The 13,939-nt window shown below is 40.9% G+C and overlaps 1 protein-coding gene across 1 annotated transcript in view; it reads left to right on the forward strand.

Moving 5' to 3' along the window:
- The window catches only part of DSN1 (DSN1 component of MIS12 kinetochore complex), a 1,132,993-nt gene that overhangs the window by 1,060,032 nt on the left and 59,022 nt on the right, over positions 1-13,939 (forward strand). Inside the window, exon 10 of the mRNA XM_044084782.1 lies at positions 7,730-7,817. Coding sequence (XP_043940717.1) covers positions 7,730-7,817 — 88 coding nt within the window. The remainder of the gene's footprint in view (positions 1-7,729; positions 7,818-13,939) is intronic.

Here is a 13,939-nt window from a genome sequence, read left to right on the forward strand (position 1 = left end):
CAGTGCCCTCATTAACAAATGCAGTAAGTAAACAAACCCCGTGTCCCCGTGTTTCCAGCATTCCGGATGTTATGGTTTCCTTTTACCAACTCCACATTCTCTAGTTAACATTTTTCTAATAAGGAAGACCTGTTTATTGTCATCTGAGGTGCTGGAATACCATGTTTAAGTTAAAGGTAAAAGGTGTCACAATAGCAGGGTACTGATGCTTGGAAACTGGATTTAGGTGTAAGTTGTGGAAGAGCTTCTCAGTCTGCGGGTAGTAGGGCACCCATGGATCATGTTCTGTTAGGGATACTGTACCAGTGCTGCGTATGGGAATGCAGGTATTACTCTGGTTGGTGCTGGTGGAATAAGATTAGCGGGAATAGGGGACCTGAATGTTTTCATGCTGAAGTCCGGCTTCATTTGTCAGCAGTTTTGTGCCTAACGTGAGTAACTGAACAATAAATGGCCAAATGGTCTCCAACTAGTTTCCTGATGGCATTGATACATGCTGTATCTGTCCTGCTGGAAACAGAGAGAGACAGAAACTAGACAATTTTAACATATTTATTGAGTCACAACTGAAACATGTGTACATTAATAGAAAAGAAAACAAATCATAGTGGTATTTTTCATAGTTTTCATACTGCATTCATGTTTTCCTTTTAATAAGTAGCAGTCTATCAGTCGTTCCAATTTTACATAAATTGCTGAGTTCTTGCCATTCCTTAAACCTCATTCTTCCTCTGTAATTTTCTGCTTCCCTTTTCTAAAGATCCCACTCTCCTTTACAATATTCAGTACATCAGTTACGGTAGGTTTAGATTTTGATTACCATATTAGTAATTGCTTTTTTGGCAGCCAGTTACATTAAACTTTGTAAGACTTTATGTTTAGGCAGTTCAGATCTTGTGTCCAAGCTCAAAGTAATAATTTCCATCGTCACATCATTTGCTACCCAGCATTCTGACAAAAATGCTACTCAGTAGTGAGTTTTTAAAATCTGACAACTTGTTACACTCCCAAAAAAATGTTCATTTAACTCCGTCTTTCCCATCACACCTCCAGCATTTGCTACCTGCCTGAGGAAGAATTTTGTGAAGTCTTATGTTGGGTATAAAAATACCCATGCAAACACTTCCAAGGAAAAGTCCTAAACCTTCTTGACTTTGTTGCATACTTGGAAGCCATGCAGATATCCTGACATTGTTCATTTGTAAATTGCCTTCCCAGTCACTCTTTCCAATCTTTCTAATATCCTCTCATTGATTCTTATAGTTATCAAGCAGTATTTTATACACCTACAAATTATCTCTTTTTTTTCAACTAAAGCTTCTGTTCTAGACTCTGCTAAAAATTGTACCAAATCTGATCTTTCATTTAGGACTCCCCTATCACTTTCTCTTTGCTTAAGAAAGTAGTCTGTAACCTGCAATTCAAACATTTTATTGGCCTCATCCCACTCTTTCACCCTTTAGTTATTTCCTCCCAATAAATTGACTCCTTTGTTAACTTTCTCCAGTAAATTTCAGATCCCTGTATCACAATTTTTGTGCTCCAACTTGCAGTCATCCCTACTGGCAAAAGCCCCTGTTTCCATTCTCTTGTTGACTTAGTTCTTAGAAAACTTTATGCAACTTTATGGATATAATATTTTTTATGATTGTTATTGTACATAAAAATAGGCATTCAGAATCCTGCTGTGTCCTTATTTCTTGAACTCCCCTTGTTTCACCATCATCCCTTTTCACTTTGATTTATAACCTTCTTCTTGTGTTAAATATACGAGTCTTAACTGTATAGCGCTAAAGCATCCCTTCAAATCAGGTAATCCTGAACCCCCATGTTCTTTGGGGAGAATCGACTTATCCCACTTAACTCTCGCTCCCTTCATTGCCCATTTCCTACAGTGTAACATCATCCATAAGAACATTTTCACTGCTTGTGTCCATATCCATAATCAAGAACTTCCAGTCTTTGTATTCCCTATTTAGCCTGTTCCCGTATGTCCTTAGCTGCCATAACAGAATTATTTTTAAACCATAAACCTGAATATTTCATTTTATTATATTCCCAAATGTATGGGTATTGCTGAAGCAATTCATACATAAGTGCATAATTTGCCACTATAACCTTTATCTTCATTAATTGTATATCCTGAAAAAAACATGAACATTCAAAATATTCCCCAACAAAATGTTATTTTCTGGATTTTCTTTTAAGAATAAGGTAATATCGTCTGCAAATAAAACTAACTTTTCTTGATTACAATTCAGAACTACTTACACTCACCCAAAATGTCTTCACCTCCAGATGTATAGTAAACATTTAGCCCTGAATGCTAATAAAGCCAAACACTCCTCCCATCACTGCATATCAATGCAACGTCTAAACTGGCTAGACCTTCCCCAACATCTAACATACCTGCAACTATCCACAGCTGATAAGCTAATCTATAAGCCTTCTAGTTGTCCTGCCTTCCCCTCCCTGTTCATCATGTATCACCCAAATAGACCACTGCAATCAGTCAATCAGATGCTCCTTAATGTAGCAAAACCTAACCTTTCTGCCAGTCAAATGCGTTACTCATATGCTATAGCAAAACTGTGGCATGCTCTCCCTCCTTCAATTAGGTCTACTAGCAATCCTGTGTGCTTTAAGACTACTCTGAAACAACACCCGTTCTCCCATTGGCTATGTACATGTACCAGCACTGACTGTAAAAAAAGTCCAATATTTCCTAGCCTTCATACTTTTTGTCCCCATCTCACTTATGAGTCAGACTCCTCATATACACATTCAGTGCTTCCAACTTACTAAGTCCAACATGTGCCACCCAGCCACACATAACCTATCATATCAGTTACCTACCGTATCTTCTATTCATTGTTGATGCCCATATAACAATGGCTCTAAGGCTATATCTTACTTTCAGTGATGAAGCTGCTGTTCTCCATCTTTATGTCTCTGCTGCAATTCTGCAATACTGTATTGTTCACACATTCGCTATCATCCCAAGTCATTATTTGTATTCTTGTTTGGCTTGCATACTCAAAATCTGACATCTGTATAACTAGTATCCATTTTATTGTATCACCTATTCTGTAATATAGTGCTGTGCACTATCGCTGTTTGAGTTCTGTATTTTCATTCTGTAGCTTTATCATGTTTTGTTTTTTGGAGCTTTTCTCCCTGGGCCTCTACTGAAAACCAGTACATCCTGGCCCAGTAGACTTCCTGTTAAACAAGTGCAAATAAGTAAATAAAAATCCTTGAATTGCTGAGTCCCTTTCTTGCCACTGACTTGTATGTATAAAACAAGTAAAGGGGAAAGAGGACACCCCTTTCTTGTTCCCCAGTTCAAGTGCAGCTTGTATGAGAGGAACCCTCCTACTTTAATTCTTGTCTCGAACCCTCACCGATTAACTCTATTATTCTATCAGGGAATACAAATGCTTCCATTGCCCTATTTATAAAGTCTGAGCTAACTCTGTGAAATGCTTTCTCTGCATCAAGACCAACCAACAGTAACTGTGTTTTCTTACATTCTGCCTTCCTCAGGAACATCATTTTTCTATTAATGCTTTTAAACATTTGCCTTTACAAAACCACACTGATCCATATCTATCAATTTTAGCAACACACTTGCCATTGTCTTGGCTAGTATAGATGTAAGTATTGCTATTTCCCATATTGTATTTATGTGATGTAAATTTCTGTTGTGCATACTAGGAGCCTTTCTCTTCTGGCCTCTACTGAAAAAGGATCTTAATCCCATATGGGCTTTCCCAGTCAGCTAAGACAAATAAGTAATTAACAAGTAAACAATTTTGAGGCTGGGTGTGAAGGGACTTTGCCAGCTTTGGGTAATATAGCCATTACCGCCTTTTTCCAGGATACTGGTGCTTCCTTCACTCCCTTTTAAAATGTTGTTAAACAAAATCTTCCAAATCTTTATCACCTTTTTCTCTACTAACTTCCAGACATCTACAGGAATGCCATCTGTTCCTGGAGACTTCCCTGTTTGTCACCATTTTTATCTCATGCCTTCCTTTCTTGGCTGTTAATTGTTGAGTCTTATCCTCCTCTAACATTGGCATAATTAAGTCTTATATAAATATTTCCATTTCTGCTTTTTCTTGGTTTCCATATTCCTCTGTTTTATACAGATTTTCTTACAATTTTTGAAATATCTCTAAAAACTTTATAGGATCTGTGGTTATTATTCTATCTTCCCTAATAACTTTCACATCATTTCTACTACCTAGTCTTTAAATGTCTGTTTAGCAGGTGAGTAGGAAAGTGCCATTATCACATTTTTACTTTATTACTTTGCATTTTTATTAGTTCGTGATCTGAAGTAGTTATTGAATATGTATTAAAGCTTTCAATTAAATGTACATGATCTTGCGAAATATAATTTCTATCCAGTGTAGCTCATTTATTTTACCTTGGGGAGTAGTATGTAAATTATGAATTCCTACTAGTGAAGTCAATTTTCCATACTAAATATTCTCATATAATTCTTAAGACATGTACCGTCTTGTTTATACTTCTCTCTTCTAGGTCTTCCTGAAGCAAACTTTACTGTTGCAAATCAAGTTCTAGTCCCCACCATAAATATTTCCTTCTCCCAAAATATTCTTAAGTTTCATAATAGCAGTTTTTGGTTAATATAAATAAATACCAGTCTAAAACCCCCTTCCCTGCCTATAGCCCCTTTACTACAACAAATCTACCATTATCATCTTTCCCCCCTCTGCACTGTTGGAACCCCCCCCCCCTTTCCTTTGTCCCTTATTTTTTTGCTGAATGCCTTTCTTGAAATCCTTGTCAAGTTTGCATGCTCATTTCCGTCAAAATATTTCTCCTGCAGCATTGCTATTTCAACCTTGCATTACTTAATGTAATTCAGTACTCTGCTTTTTGTCTATAGCTGTAAGGGCTATTTATATTCCATGATAATATAGACAGGGTAGCCATTTTGATAGAAAGCTATTACACCCACCTATTATAATGGTTAAGGTGTTTACAGACAAAATGTACAGGGTTTGATTTTCATCTTTAGGAAGCATGGCTAGGCTTAAAAAGGCTCCCTGTGGTCATTAACCTGGTAATTGCCTATGAACCTAGTAATACATGACAGTTCTTTTGAATGTGTATTTCCAGCCTTTGACTTAACATGCTCGCACTGTTTGACAGGCTGATCTCTTATGCAGTTGCTACTTCTCATCTCCATTTGAACCTATGTTACACTTTCAAGACATTTTTCTTTATTGAAAATATTCAAAAAGTTAACTAAATGCTCAGAAGTTATCCCCTTTTAACTTGGAACAAACGCACAAAACTATGTACATTTTTAACAAATGAGGTTCACCCCTCCAGATAGAAGTAATTGCCCCCAAATTGGTGGTTGCATCCACAGACCTTACCTAATCTAAAGTTAAGGTTACCCATGCTAAAGAGCATGTTACAGCCTATGTTCTCTCTTAAACTGATTGCTGTATTTTTCTTCTGGAACTGGGCATTTTAGGGGAGAACTATTTGACTTGTTTAAGTTAATGTATTGCATGCTTTCTGCTATTTATTTATTTACTGGTATTTGTTTATCAGGAATGTCCAAGTGACCAGTGCCATTTTTCAGCAGGGGCTCTGAGGCAAAAGCTGCATTATAGAAATATCATAGACATCATATGCATTGTTTCATCATTTACAGGCAGTTTAATTTATGAGCAACAGTTCCATTTTTCAGATATCCTTGACATCAGTTAATTCATTTGTAGTTTCCATTAAAAATAAGTTACTTGGTTTGGATAGGAATATATATATATATATATATATATATATATATATATATATTAAGATAGAGTTAGAAAAGTTCAAAGAAAGGAAGGAGGGGAAGAGGCACATGGAAGATAAAGGAGATGACATAATTGTGATAATAGTAAATTAGTTTTGTGCAGCAGAGAGTTATGGCACAAATTCCTATTGCTATATTAGTCCCAGGTTAACAGTGGCTGGTATAGGTGCAGAGCCACTTATCTGTCAGATGTTGCTTCAGTGGAGTAGGGTGATATGTCTATTAACAATGCAGTGTGAATACATGGAATATCCTGCATTGTTAGGTTTAGTTATGGAGACTAGCGATTTGTCAGTGAAGTGTAGTAGTCTCTTAGTAGTGTAAGGCTGAATAATGGAGTGAAGAGAAGGGAATTCTTCAGGGTTGTGCAGTAGTTTGAAGGTTGTAATTAACTAAGAGTACAATGGATAATTATTTAGTTTGACCCAGTTTATTTGTTTTAGAGAGAGGGAGTGATGTGATCTATATTGTTAGCTGGTTGCGAATTTGGATACTGTGTTATAACATTGTTCTAGTTTGGCTGATAGAGAGATGAGATTGGTTAGGATAGGAGAGGCATACAATAGGGTGGGGAGTAGAAAAGTGGCTGTGTTTTGTCTAGCAGCATCAGTAAGATAGTGTGCTACTCTATAAAGACAGCCTAGCTTTTGGTGTATCTTCTTTATGGCTTGCTGAAGGTGGAGATGAAATTTCATGTGGTTGTCTATAATCAGACCTAGTAGTTTAGTCTGAGATACCAGTTCTGTATTAGTCTTATTGGATGACAGTGTATTAAAGGTAGTTTTTTGGGGGAAGTGCGAGCTGGGGTGAACAGTAGTATAGTTTTTTATTTATTCATGAGGAGTTATTACTGCTATTGAACTTGTTGCAGGAGAACAGAACTTTTTTTTTCTTGTCATGGGTTACTGTATTGCTTGCCATAGTGGGCCTTAGGCATAGGCCAACTAGGCGACCGCCTAGGGCACTGGTGTAGCAGGGGATAGGCCAACTAGGCGACCGCCTAGGGTACTGGTCTAGCAGGGGCACTTTTCCAGTATTCTGGAAGGTGTAAATAGACCAGAATGGGGGCACCAGGTGGTGTGTGTGGGGGGGTGCTGTGGAGCCCTTTTGCCTAGTGCACCACATGAATTAAAGCCAACCCTGTTTCTTGCTAAGTGTTCATTATAGTGTAAATGGGTGATTTGGTTGGAAAGTAGTAAATTAGAAGACAAGTTTGTAAGATTTGGGTTTGTGCGATAGAATAATTTATAAAATTTTGCTGTACGAGTGCTGTTATTTCCACAGAAATGTGTTGCACACCTGTTGTGTATCTGCCATTAGTGCAGCTGGTGTCCTTTCTGTGTCCACATGATCTCTCTCTGTCTCCGTCATGTACCTTTGCAGTACAGTGCAGACTGTCTTTGTTGTGCACCTTTACAGTACAGTGCAGAATGTCTTTGTTGTGCACCTTTACAGTACAATGCAGAATGTCTTTGTTGTGCACCTTTACAGTACAATGCAGAATGTCTTTGTTGTGTACCTTTACAGTACAGAGCAGAATGTCTTTGTTGTGCACCTTTACAGTACAGTGCAGACTTTGTTGTGCACCTTTACAGTACACTGCAGACTCTTTGTTGTGCACCTTTACAGTACACTGCAGGCTCTTTGTTGTGCACCTTTACAGTACAGTGCAAACTGTCTTTGTTGTGCACCTTTACAGTACAGTGCAAAATGTCTTTGTTGTGCACCTTTGCAGTACAGTGCAGAATGTCTTTGTTGTGCACCTTTACAGTGCAATGCAGAATGTCTTTGTTGTGCACCTTTACAGTACAATGCAGAATGTCTTTGTTGTGCACCTTTACAGTACAGTGCAGAGTGAACGTTGCCTGTTCTTGGATTTTGTAGCTTGATGAAGTGCAGCAGTGTGTTCATCAGGTCCATTCTTTTATGAAGGACAGCGAAGAGTACCTGAAAAAGTCATCTCAGCAGCTGGGTAAGTTTTCTGGCACCTAACATTCGTTTCTGACTTGTACTTGTTGAAGCTGCAGGCATTTACATGTGACAGTGGATTTTGCTAGATTTAGTAGTGTAATTTGCAGTGCTTTTCTGTACCTTAGATATGTTGGGAGATCATTGTCTCATATGTTTAATATGTTACTAAGGAGGAGCAGAACTGTAAGTAGGAATACGCATCGAAATCTAGTAGACACTTCCTGGACTTCAATGTGTGATCCACATCACAAAAGTGCAATTTTATTTGGCTGAACAACAATTTTCAGAACTTAGCCAAAATCCAGTGCATTGTTATTTGGGGGGGGGGGGTTCAACTCATTCCCCTTACAAGTACTGCATCCACTGCTTCCCTTCCTGCCATAATATAATTAACTCCAAGGTTCTGTGATCTTGGGAGAAGGGTGTATGCCCCTTGCAGCTCTGTCTGTCAAGCTTACACACACACACACACACACACACACACACACACACACACACACCAGTTCTTGTATTTCTACATTAAAAATATACTTGAGCATACAAAGTGCATTTCAACATAGTTTTGACAAAACTGGAAGTTCTTATCAGACACACACAAGCACATTGTCTACTGAGCTTGCTGACAAAGCTCTGTCAGTCAGTTCCTTTGTAGTACAACAGTGAGCGGTGTGAGCACATGGATTTGCTGCGGGCATTGAAGCTTTTAATTCCTTATCAACTGTTTCAGTGCCCTCACATGTAGTCTTGCAGCGTTTAAGGAGCAGTGCTAGTGTTCAGAAACAGGAGGGAAAAACAGGTAAGTTATGGCTGGGTCCCAAAGTTGACTATTCTGTTTGCAGAATGTAGAAACAGCATAGTGTATGACTGGCTCCTGATAGAAGTTTGAGCAGGAGCTTTTTATCTGTGCCAGACAGACCTTCGCAGTTTGAGCTCAACAGGTACTGCCTATGTCCATGGGTAGGAGAATTCTTTTTGCCCTCCTTGCTTCTTTCATTTTAAATTTAATGATTTTGAATATCATTACAAATTTTATTATGCTGACTGTTATGCTATGTATTTACACTGAAACTGCTTTTAAAATGTGTTATTGTACCAATTGATTGCATTAAATAGGATACCTTTCAGCTTTTGTACCTGGTCTTCCATTGAAAAAGGGCATCTGTGCCCCATCAGACTTTCCCAGTAAACAAATGTCAATAAATAATAAGCAAATACATAATTGCTAATCCATGCATACACCTAGTGCATCCTTTAAGAAACTTGAACTGGTTACATTTGGCCATGGCAACTCCCAGCCACCCACACTGCTTTTTAGGATAGAAGATAGAGGGATGGCTTGCAAGTCTTTGGGGTGTCAAGCTGATGAAACTTACAATTGGCATGAAAAAAGAACAAAACTTGTAAGTGCAGTATTAGTCCAAAATAGCTTGGTTATCTGATGCTGTCACTTTTATCTCATTGTCACATATTGGTTCGGATCTGATTCATCAGATCCAACTAGGCCGTTAGCAAGCGTTTGGCAGCCAAAAAGCTCTTGGATAACCTCCCCTTACCCACAGTGCATCTCCCCCAATTACCTCGGATCTCGTTTGCCACTTTGCAAAGATGTGGTCCGATCAGCTAGCTCTTCGTGTCGGGTCATATAATTAGTCTTTCCCCCCCTCTTTTATCTCCTTTTTCATACGTTTGTAGTGTATTTAATTTTTTTCTATCTCTCCGTAATAGTTTGTAGCTCTTCTTCACAGGAGCCGTCTTTTAATAAGGTTACTTTCATTTCTTTCTGTCTTTCCCGCCAGTAGCTGTTTTTTTATAGATTACTTTCCTCCCCTTTACCTTTTTAGGTAAATCTCTAACTACTATAGTTAGTAGTTCCCCCCTCTTCTGTTTGTTAAAACAAAAAAAAAAAAGAAAGAAAGAACAAAGCTTCTCTCTCCCTATCATTTTTTCTCTGAGTGTGTGTATGTGATTGTGTGAGTGGATTATCTGCCTGTCCCCTCCATGCGTTATGGCAGACAAACCAGAGAAAACGTCTGGTTTGACAAAATGCACAAAGTGCGGGCATAAAATTCCTGTCGGTGACTCGCTCTTTTTGTGTGTATTGTCTTGGCCTATTACATTTACAAAAGGACTATGCAATTTGCCACGCCTTCAATCTCTGAGCTTTAGTAGAGAGGAAGAATAAGCTTGTTTTAAGGGGCATGTTGCCTTCTGCCATTGGCGAGGCTATTTCTGTCGATAGAGATAAATCTGGTACATCTTCTAAAACGAAATCAGCTCATTCGAGCCCAGCTTCATCCTTGTCTTCTAAATCTTTGGACAAAGGTAAAAAAAGACCTCCGGTGCCAAAAAAGAAAATGTCCAAATTTCCTGGTTCTGAGAAGTCTGTGATCCAACCAAAACCTTCTGCTCCAATCTCCACCACATTGGATCCAACTTCTTTGGCTCGGATCCCATCTCCTAAGGATGGATCAGATCCGTCGATGTCCGATCCAACAACTAGCAGGTTCAAACCTATTTTGGTTGTACCAAGGACACAGTACTCTAATGCTATCATCCAGTCCCATCGCGGGTGCCGTCACCCTTTTTATCAGTACTAGGGCTCCCATCTGCCTCTTCCTACCATTCGACTAGGAGCTGTACTGAAGAAGATGTGGAACAAATGGTGCAGAAGATTTTGTGGGCTCACGGCATCACTAAGTTCCCCTCGACCCTTACAGTACCAGGTCTGTCTAAGCCGTCCACTCCTCCTCTTCCTCCTCCTCTGATTTCAGGGATATCAGCTGTCGGATCTGATATGCCTGGTGCTTTTAGCTCTGATCCAAAGTTGTCCTCTTCCTTGGATCAGACATTCGCTCAGAGCTGGAGAGTTTCCAAGCCATAGTGAACCTCGCAAACACCCGAGTGAGCTCGACTCACAAGTCTTCAGAGCAGTTGACGCCCCTCGGAGCTTTGGCAAAGGTGAGCTTGTCTCAGTCTTTAATCCCAGGTGAGCTGTCTGCTGGACTGGAGGGGACCCCATCCTGAAAGCATGGCTTGTCAGAGCCGTAGTCCTCATCCATTCAGGAGCAGTCAGCCTTTGGGGCTTTGGAAAGGGCTGTAGCCGCCACTGCAACTAAGAAATCACCTGCCCACCTCAGATCCATTATCCCTGCAAGATATACCCTGCATTCTTCTTCTTACCACCAAGTTCCACAGGGACAGTGGGACCTCAACTGCCAGGATACCCATCCGGGTACCCCCGACTCTTCCAGTACTTCTCTAGACTATCTTATTGAGGAAGTTCCTAAGAAGAGATTATGCAAGAGGAAGCATTTGGACTCCACGGAGGAGTCAGCCATGGAAGACACTGACCTCGATGGGGGTGAAGGATCCCCATAGTCACCCCCTGAGAACATGTCCTTTGTGGAGATTCTGAAACAGAGGGATGGCTGGCAGTCCAGCAGTCCTTCACCTGAAAAGTCTGCATACCTGGCTGCCTTTGGTTTCTGTCCATCTACTTTTTGGGTGACCCCACCCAATGATGAGCTAATAGATTTGATCTCACTCCAGGCATGGGACACCAGACTCCATGGAGCCTGTTCCCCAGAGACTAAATTAAATTATAACCGCTCCCTAAGACGAGACTTTCTGGACAAAAGAGGTTGCAGTAGATGCCATTGTCATGGCAGCAGCGACCAGGAAGGAGGTCTCCAAGGAGAGTTTGACTATCCATCCTTTTAATAAAGATTGCAGGACGATGGATAGATGTAGGAAGCATGTGTTCTCACCAGGGACCTTTGCCTTGTGGCTACTGAATTACCTTTCACATTTCACCAGTTTGCAAAGGGATCTGATCGAGGAGTTCTCAAATACCCTTCAAGGAGCAGTAGCTGAGGGAGCTAAAGAGAAAGTAACTTCCCAGTGAGCCACCCTACATTCGGTATCCAGTTCTTCCATGAGGCTCATTGCACATGCAGCCGAAGGAAAGAGCAGGGCAGTGGGTTTCAGCATCTTTATCAGGAGGCATGCCTGAATGCACCTTTGCAATTTTGCAGAACCTTTTAAGTCTTTGTTCGTCAATGCCCTGTTTGACAGCACATCTCTTTTTGGTCCGAAAGTCAAAGATATACTATCTAGGTGTTAGAAGGAAGATAAGACCCTTTCTGACATAGGCATATATTTTTCAACTCTTCAGAGACTTTATCCCAAGGGTCAGAAGGACAGCGGAAAGATGTTATTCAGGAAGTGTCAAGGGTCCTACCAAGACACACGTGGAGAGTTTTTTCCCAGAGGCAGAGGGGGTAACAATAATGGAAGACATCACCCTTGTGGCAGAGGAGGTCCACAGAACCAAGGGTCCCAGGAGTCTTTATTCAGAAAGCCCTTTCAGTGCTCCTGAAAGGAGGCACAATTGTCCACCTCTGAAGGTAATTGGCGTCAACTATCCCTGCACTGGAGAGCCTGGAAAAGGATCACTTCTGATCTGTGGGTGCAAAGGATAATGTCCAGGGGTTACCAAATCCCTTTTTTTCATCAACCCCCACAAAAAAAATCCCAGAGGTTCCACCCCAGTCAAAGGGATTAGGCAGTCACTCAGATTCAAAAACGGCTAGAAAAAATGTCATCCAAAAAGTCCCCGGATATCAGATAGGATTCGTAATTTACTCAAGGTTCTTTTTGGTTTCAAAGAAAACGGGACTGGAGACCAGTCTTGGATCAGCAGATTGAACAAGTCGATTCAACATTGCAAGTTCTGAATGGTTATGGTACAGTCTATACTTCCTTTTCTGGAACAGGACAATTAGATGTGCTTTATAGATCTTCAGGATGCATACAACCATATTAAAATGGACAGATGGTCCAGAAGATATCTAAGCTTCCGACTGGGAGCCAGTCATTACCAGGTCAGAGCACTGCCCTTTGGTCTCACTACCACCCCCAGAGTGTTCACCAAATGCCTGGCAGTGGTTGTGGCTCACCCGAGACAACAAGGATTCTGGGGGTTTCCTAATTTAGACGACTGACTCTTTTCTGCCTAGACCAGGCATCTACTTATTCGCACAAGCGGCTGTGTTCTTCATCTTTGCTCCGAGCTAGGCGTAACCATAAACTATCAAAAGTCTCTTTTGGAACCCACTCAAACACTAAAGTTCATAGGGGCACTACTGGACACCAGTCAGATGATTGCGAGACTTCCTCCTTCAAGGGTGTTGACAATCTGATAAACTTCAAGGCTAATCAGAGACAAGAATGTGCCTGCCCGCCATGTTCTATTGACTTTAGGATCTATGGCCGCGGTGATAGTGCTAGTTCCACTCACTAGGTATCACATGCAGATTCTGCAATGGCTTCTCAGTGGTCAATTATTCGCCGACCAATGTCTCATCAGATTCATATGACAAACGTATACAAAAAGGATCTCTCTCATGGTGGATTAATTCAGAACAGATGGCACAAGGTCGACCTTTTGTTCCCCCTCAACCACAGGCTGCGGTGACCATGGATGCTTCCCAGATTGGGGGGGGGGGGCATTATCTGGGGAAGACTGCCCAAGGTACCTGGTATATAGGCAAGGCCAAGTTCTACGTAAACATCCTGGAGATAAGAACATTGCTTCTAGCCTTGCAGGCATTTCCGACTGTTCTTCCTCCAGGGATGGTAGCCATTCGGTCAGGCAATATGTTGGTGGTATGATACTTAAGCAAGGAGGAACCAAATGATACATTCTGTTGAGAAGTGCTCAGGGTCTGGCAACGGTGATCTCATCCAACTGTTTTCTTATAGCAACGTGCATTCTGGGACGGTCCAGTGTCATAGTGGACAAGTTGAGCAGAACCATTCTCATGCCCCATGAGTGGTCCTTCAACCAAAATGTAACAGAGAACATTTTCCACACATGGGGGCCAGCCTTACTGCAACCTCTTTGCCTCTTCCCTAAACAGCAAGTGCAGCAGCTACTTCGCCCTAATCCCCCCATCGGGGCAGTCCCAGAGGCACACTCTAGTACACGACTGGCCTCCCAGGTTATTGTATGCCTTCCCTCAATTCCTTTGATTCCAGAATTCCTTCAGAAAGCCAACTGGTTGAAGAGCGAAGTAATCCTCATTACCCGTTATTTGCCTTGACAAAGATGGTTTTCTTTCC

Source organism: Protopterus annectens, chromosome 9.part0, assembly GCF_019279795.1.
Source record: "Protopterus annectens isolate FY-2018-M chromosome 9.part0, PAN1.0, whole genome shotgun sequence".
Lineage (NCBI taxonomy): Eukaryota > Metazoa > Chordata > Ceratodontiformes > Protopteridae > Protopterus > Protopterus annectens.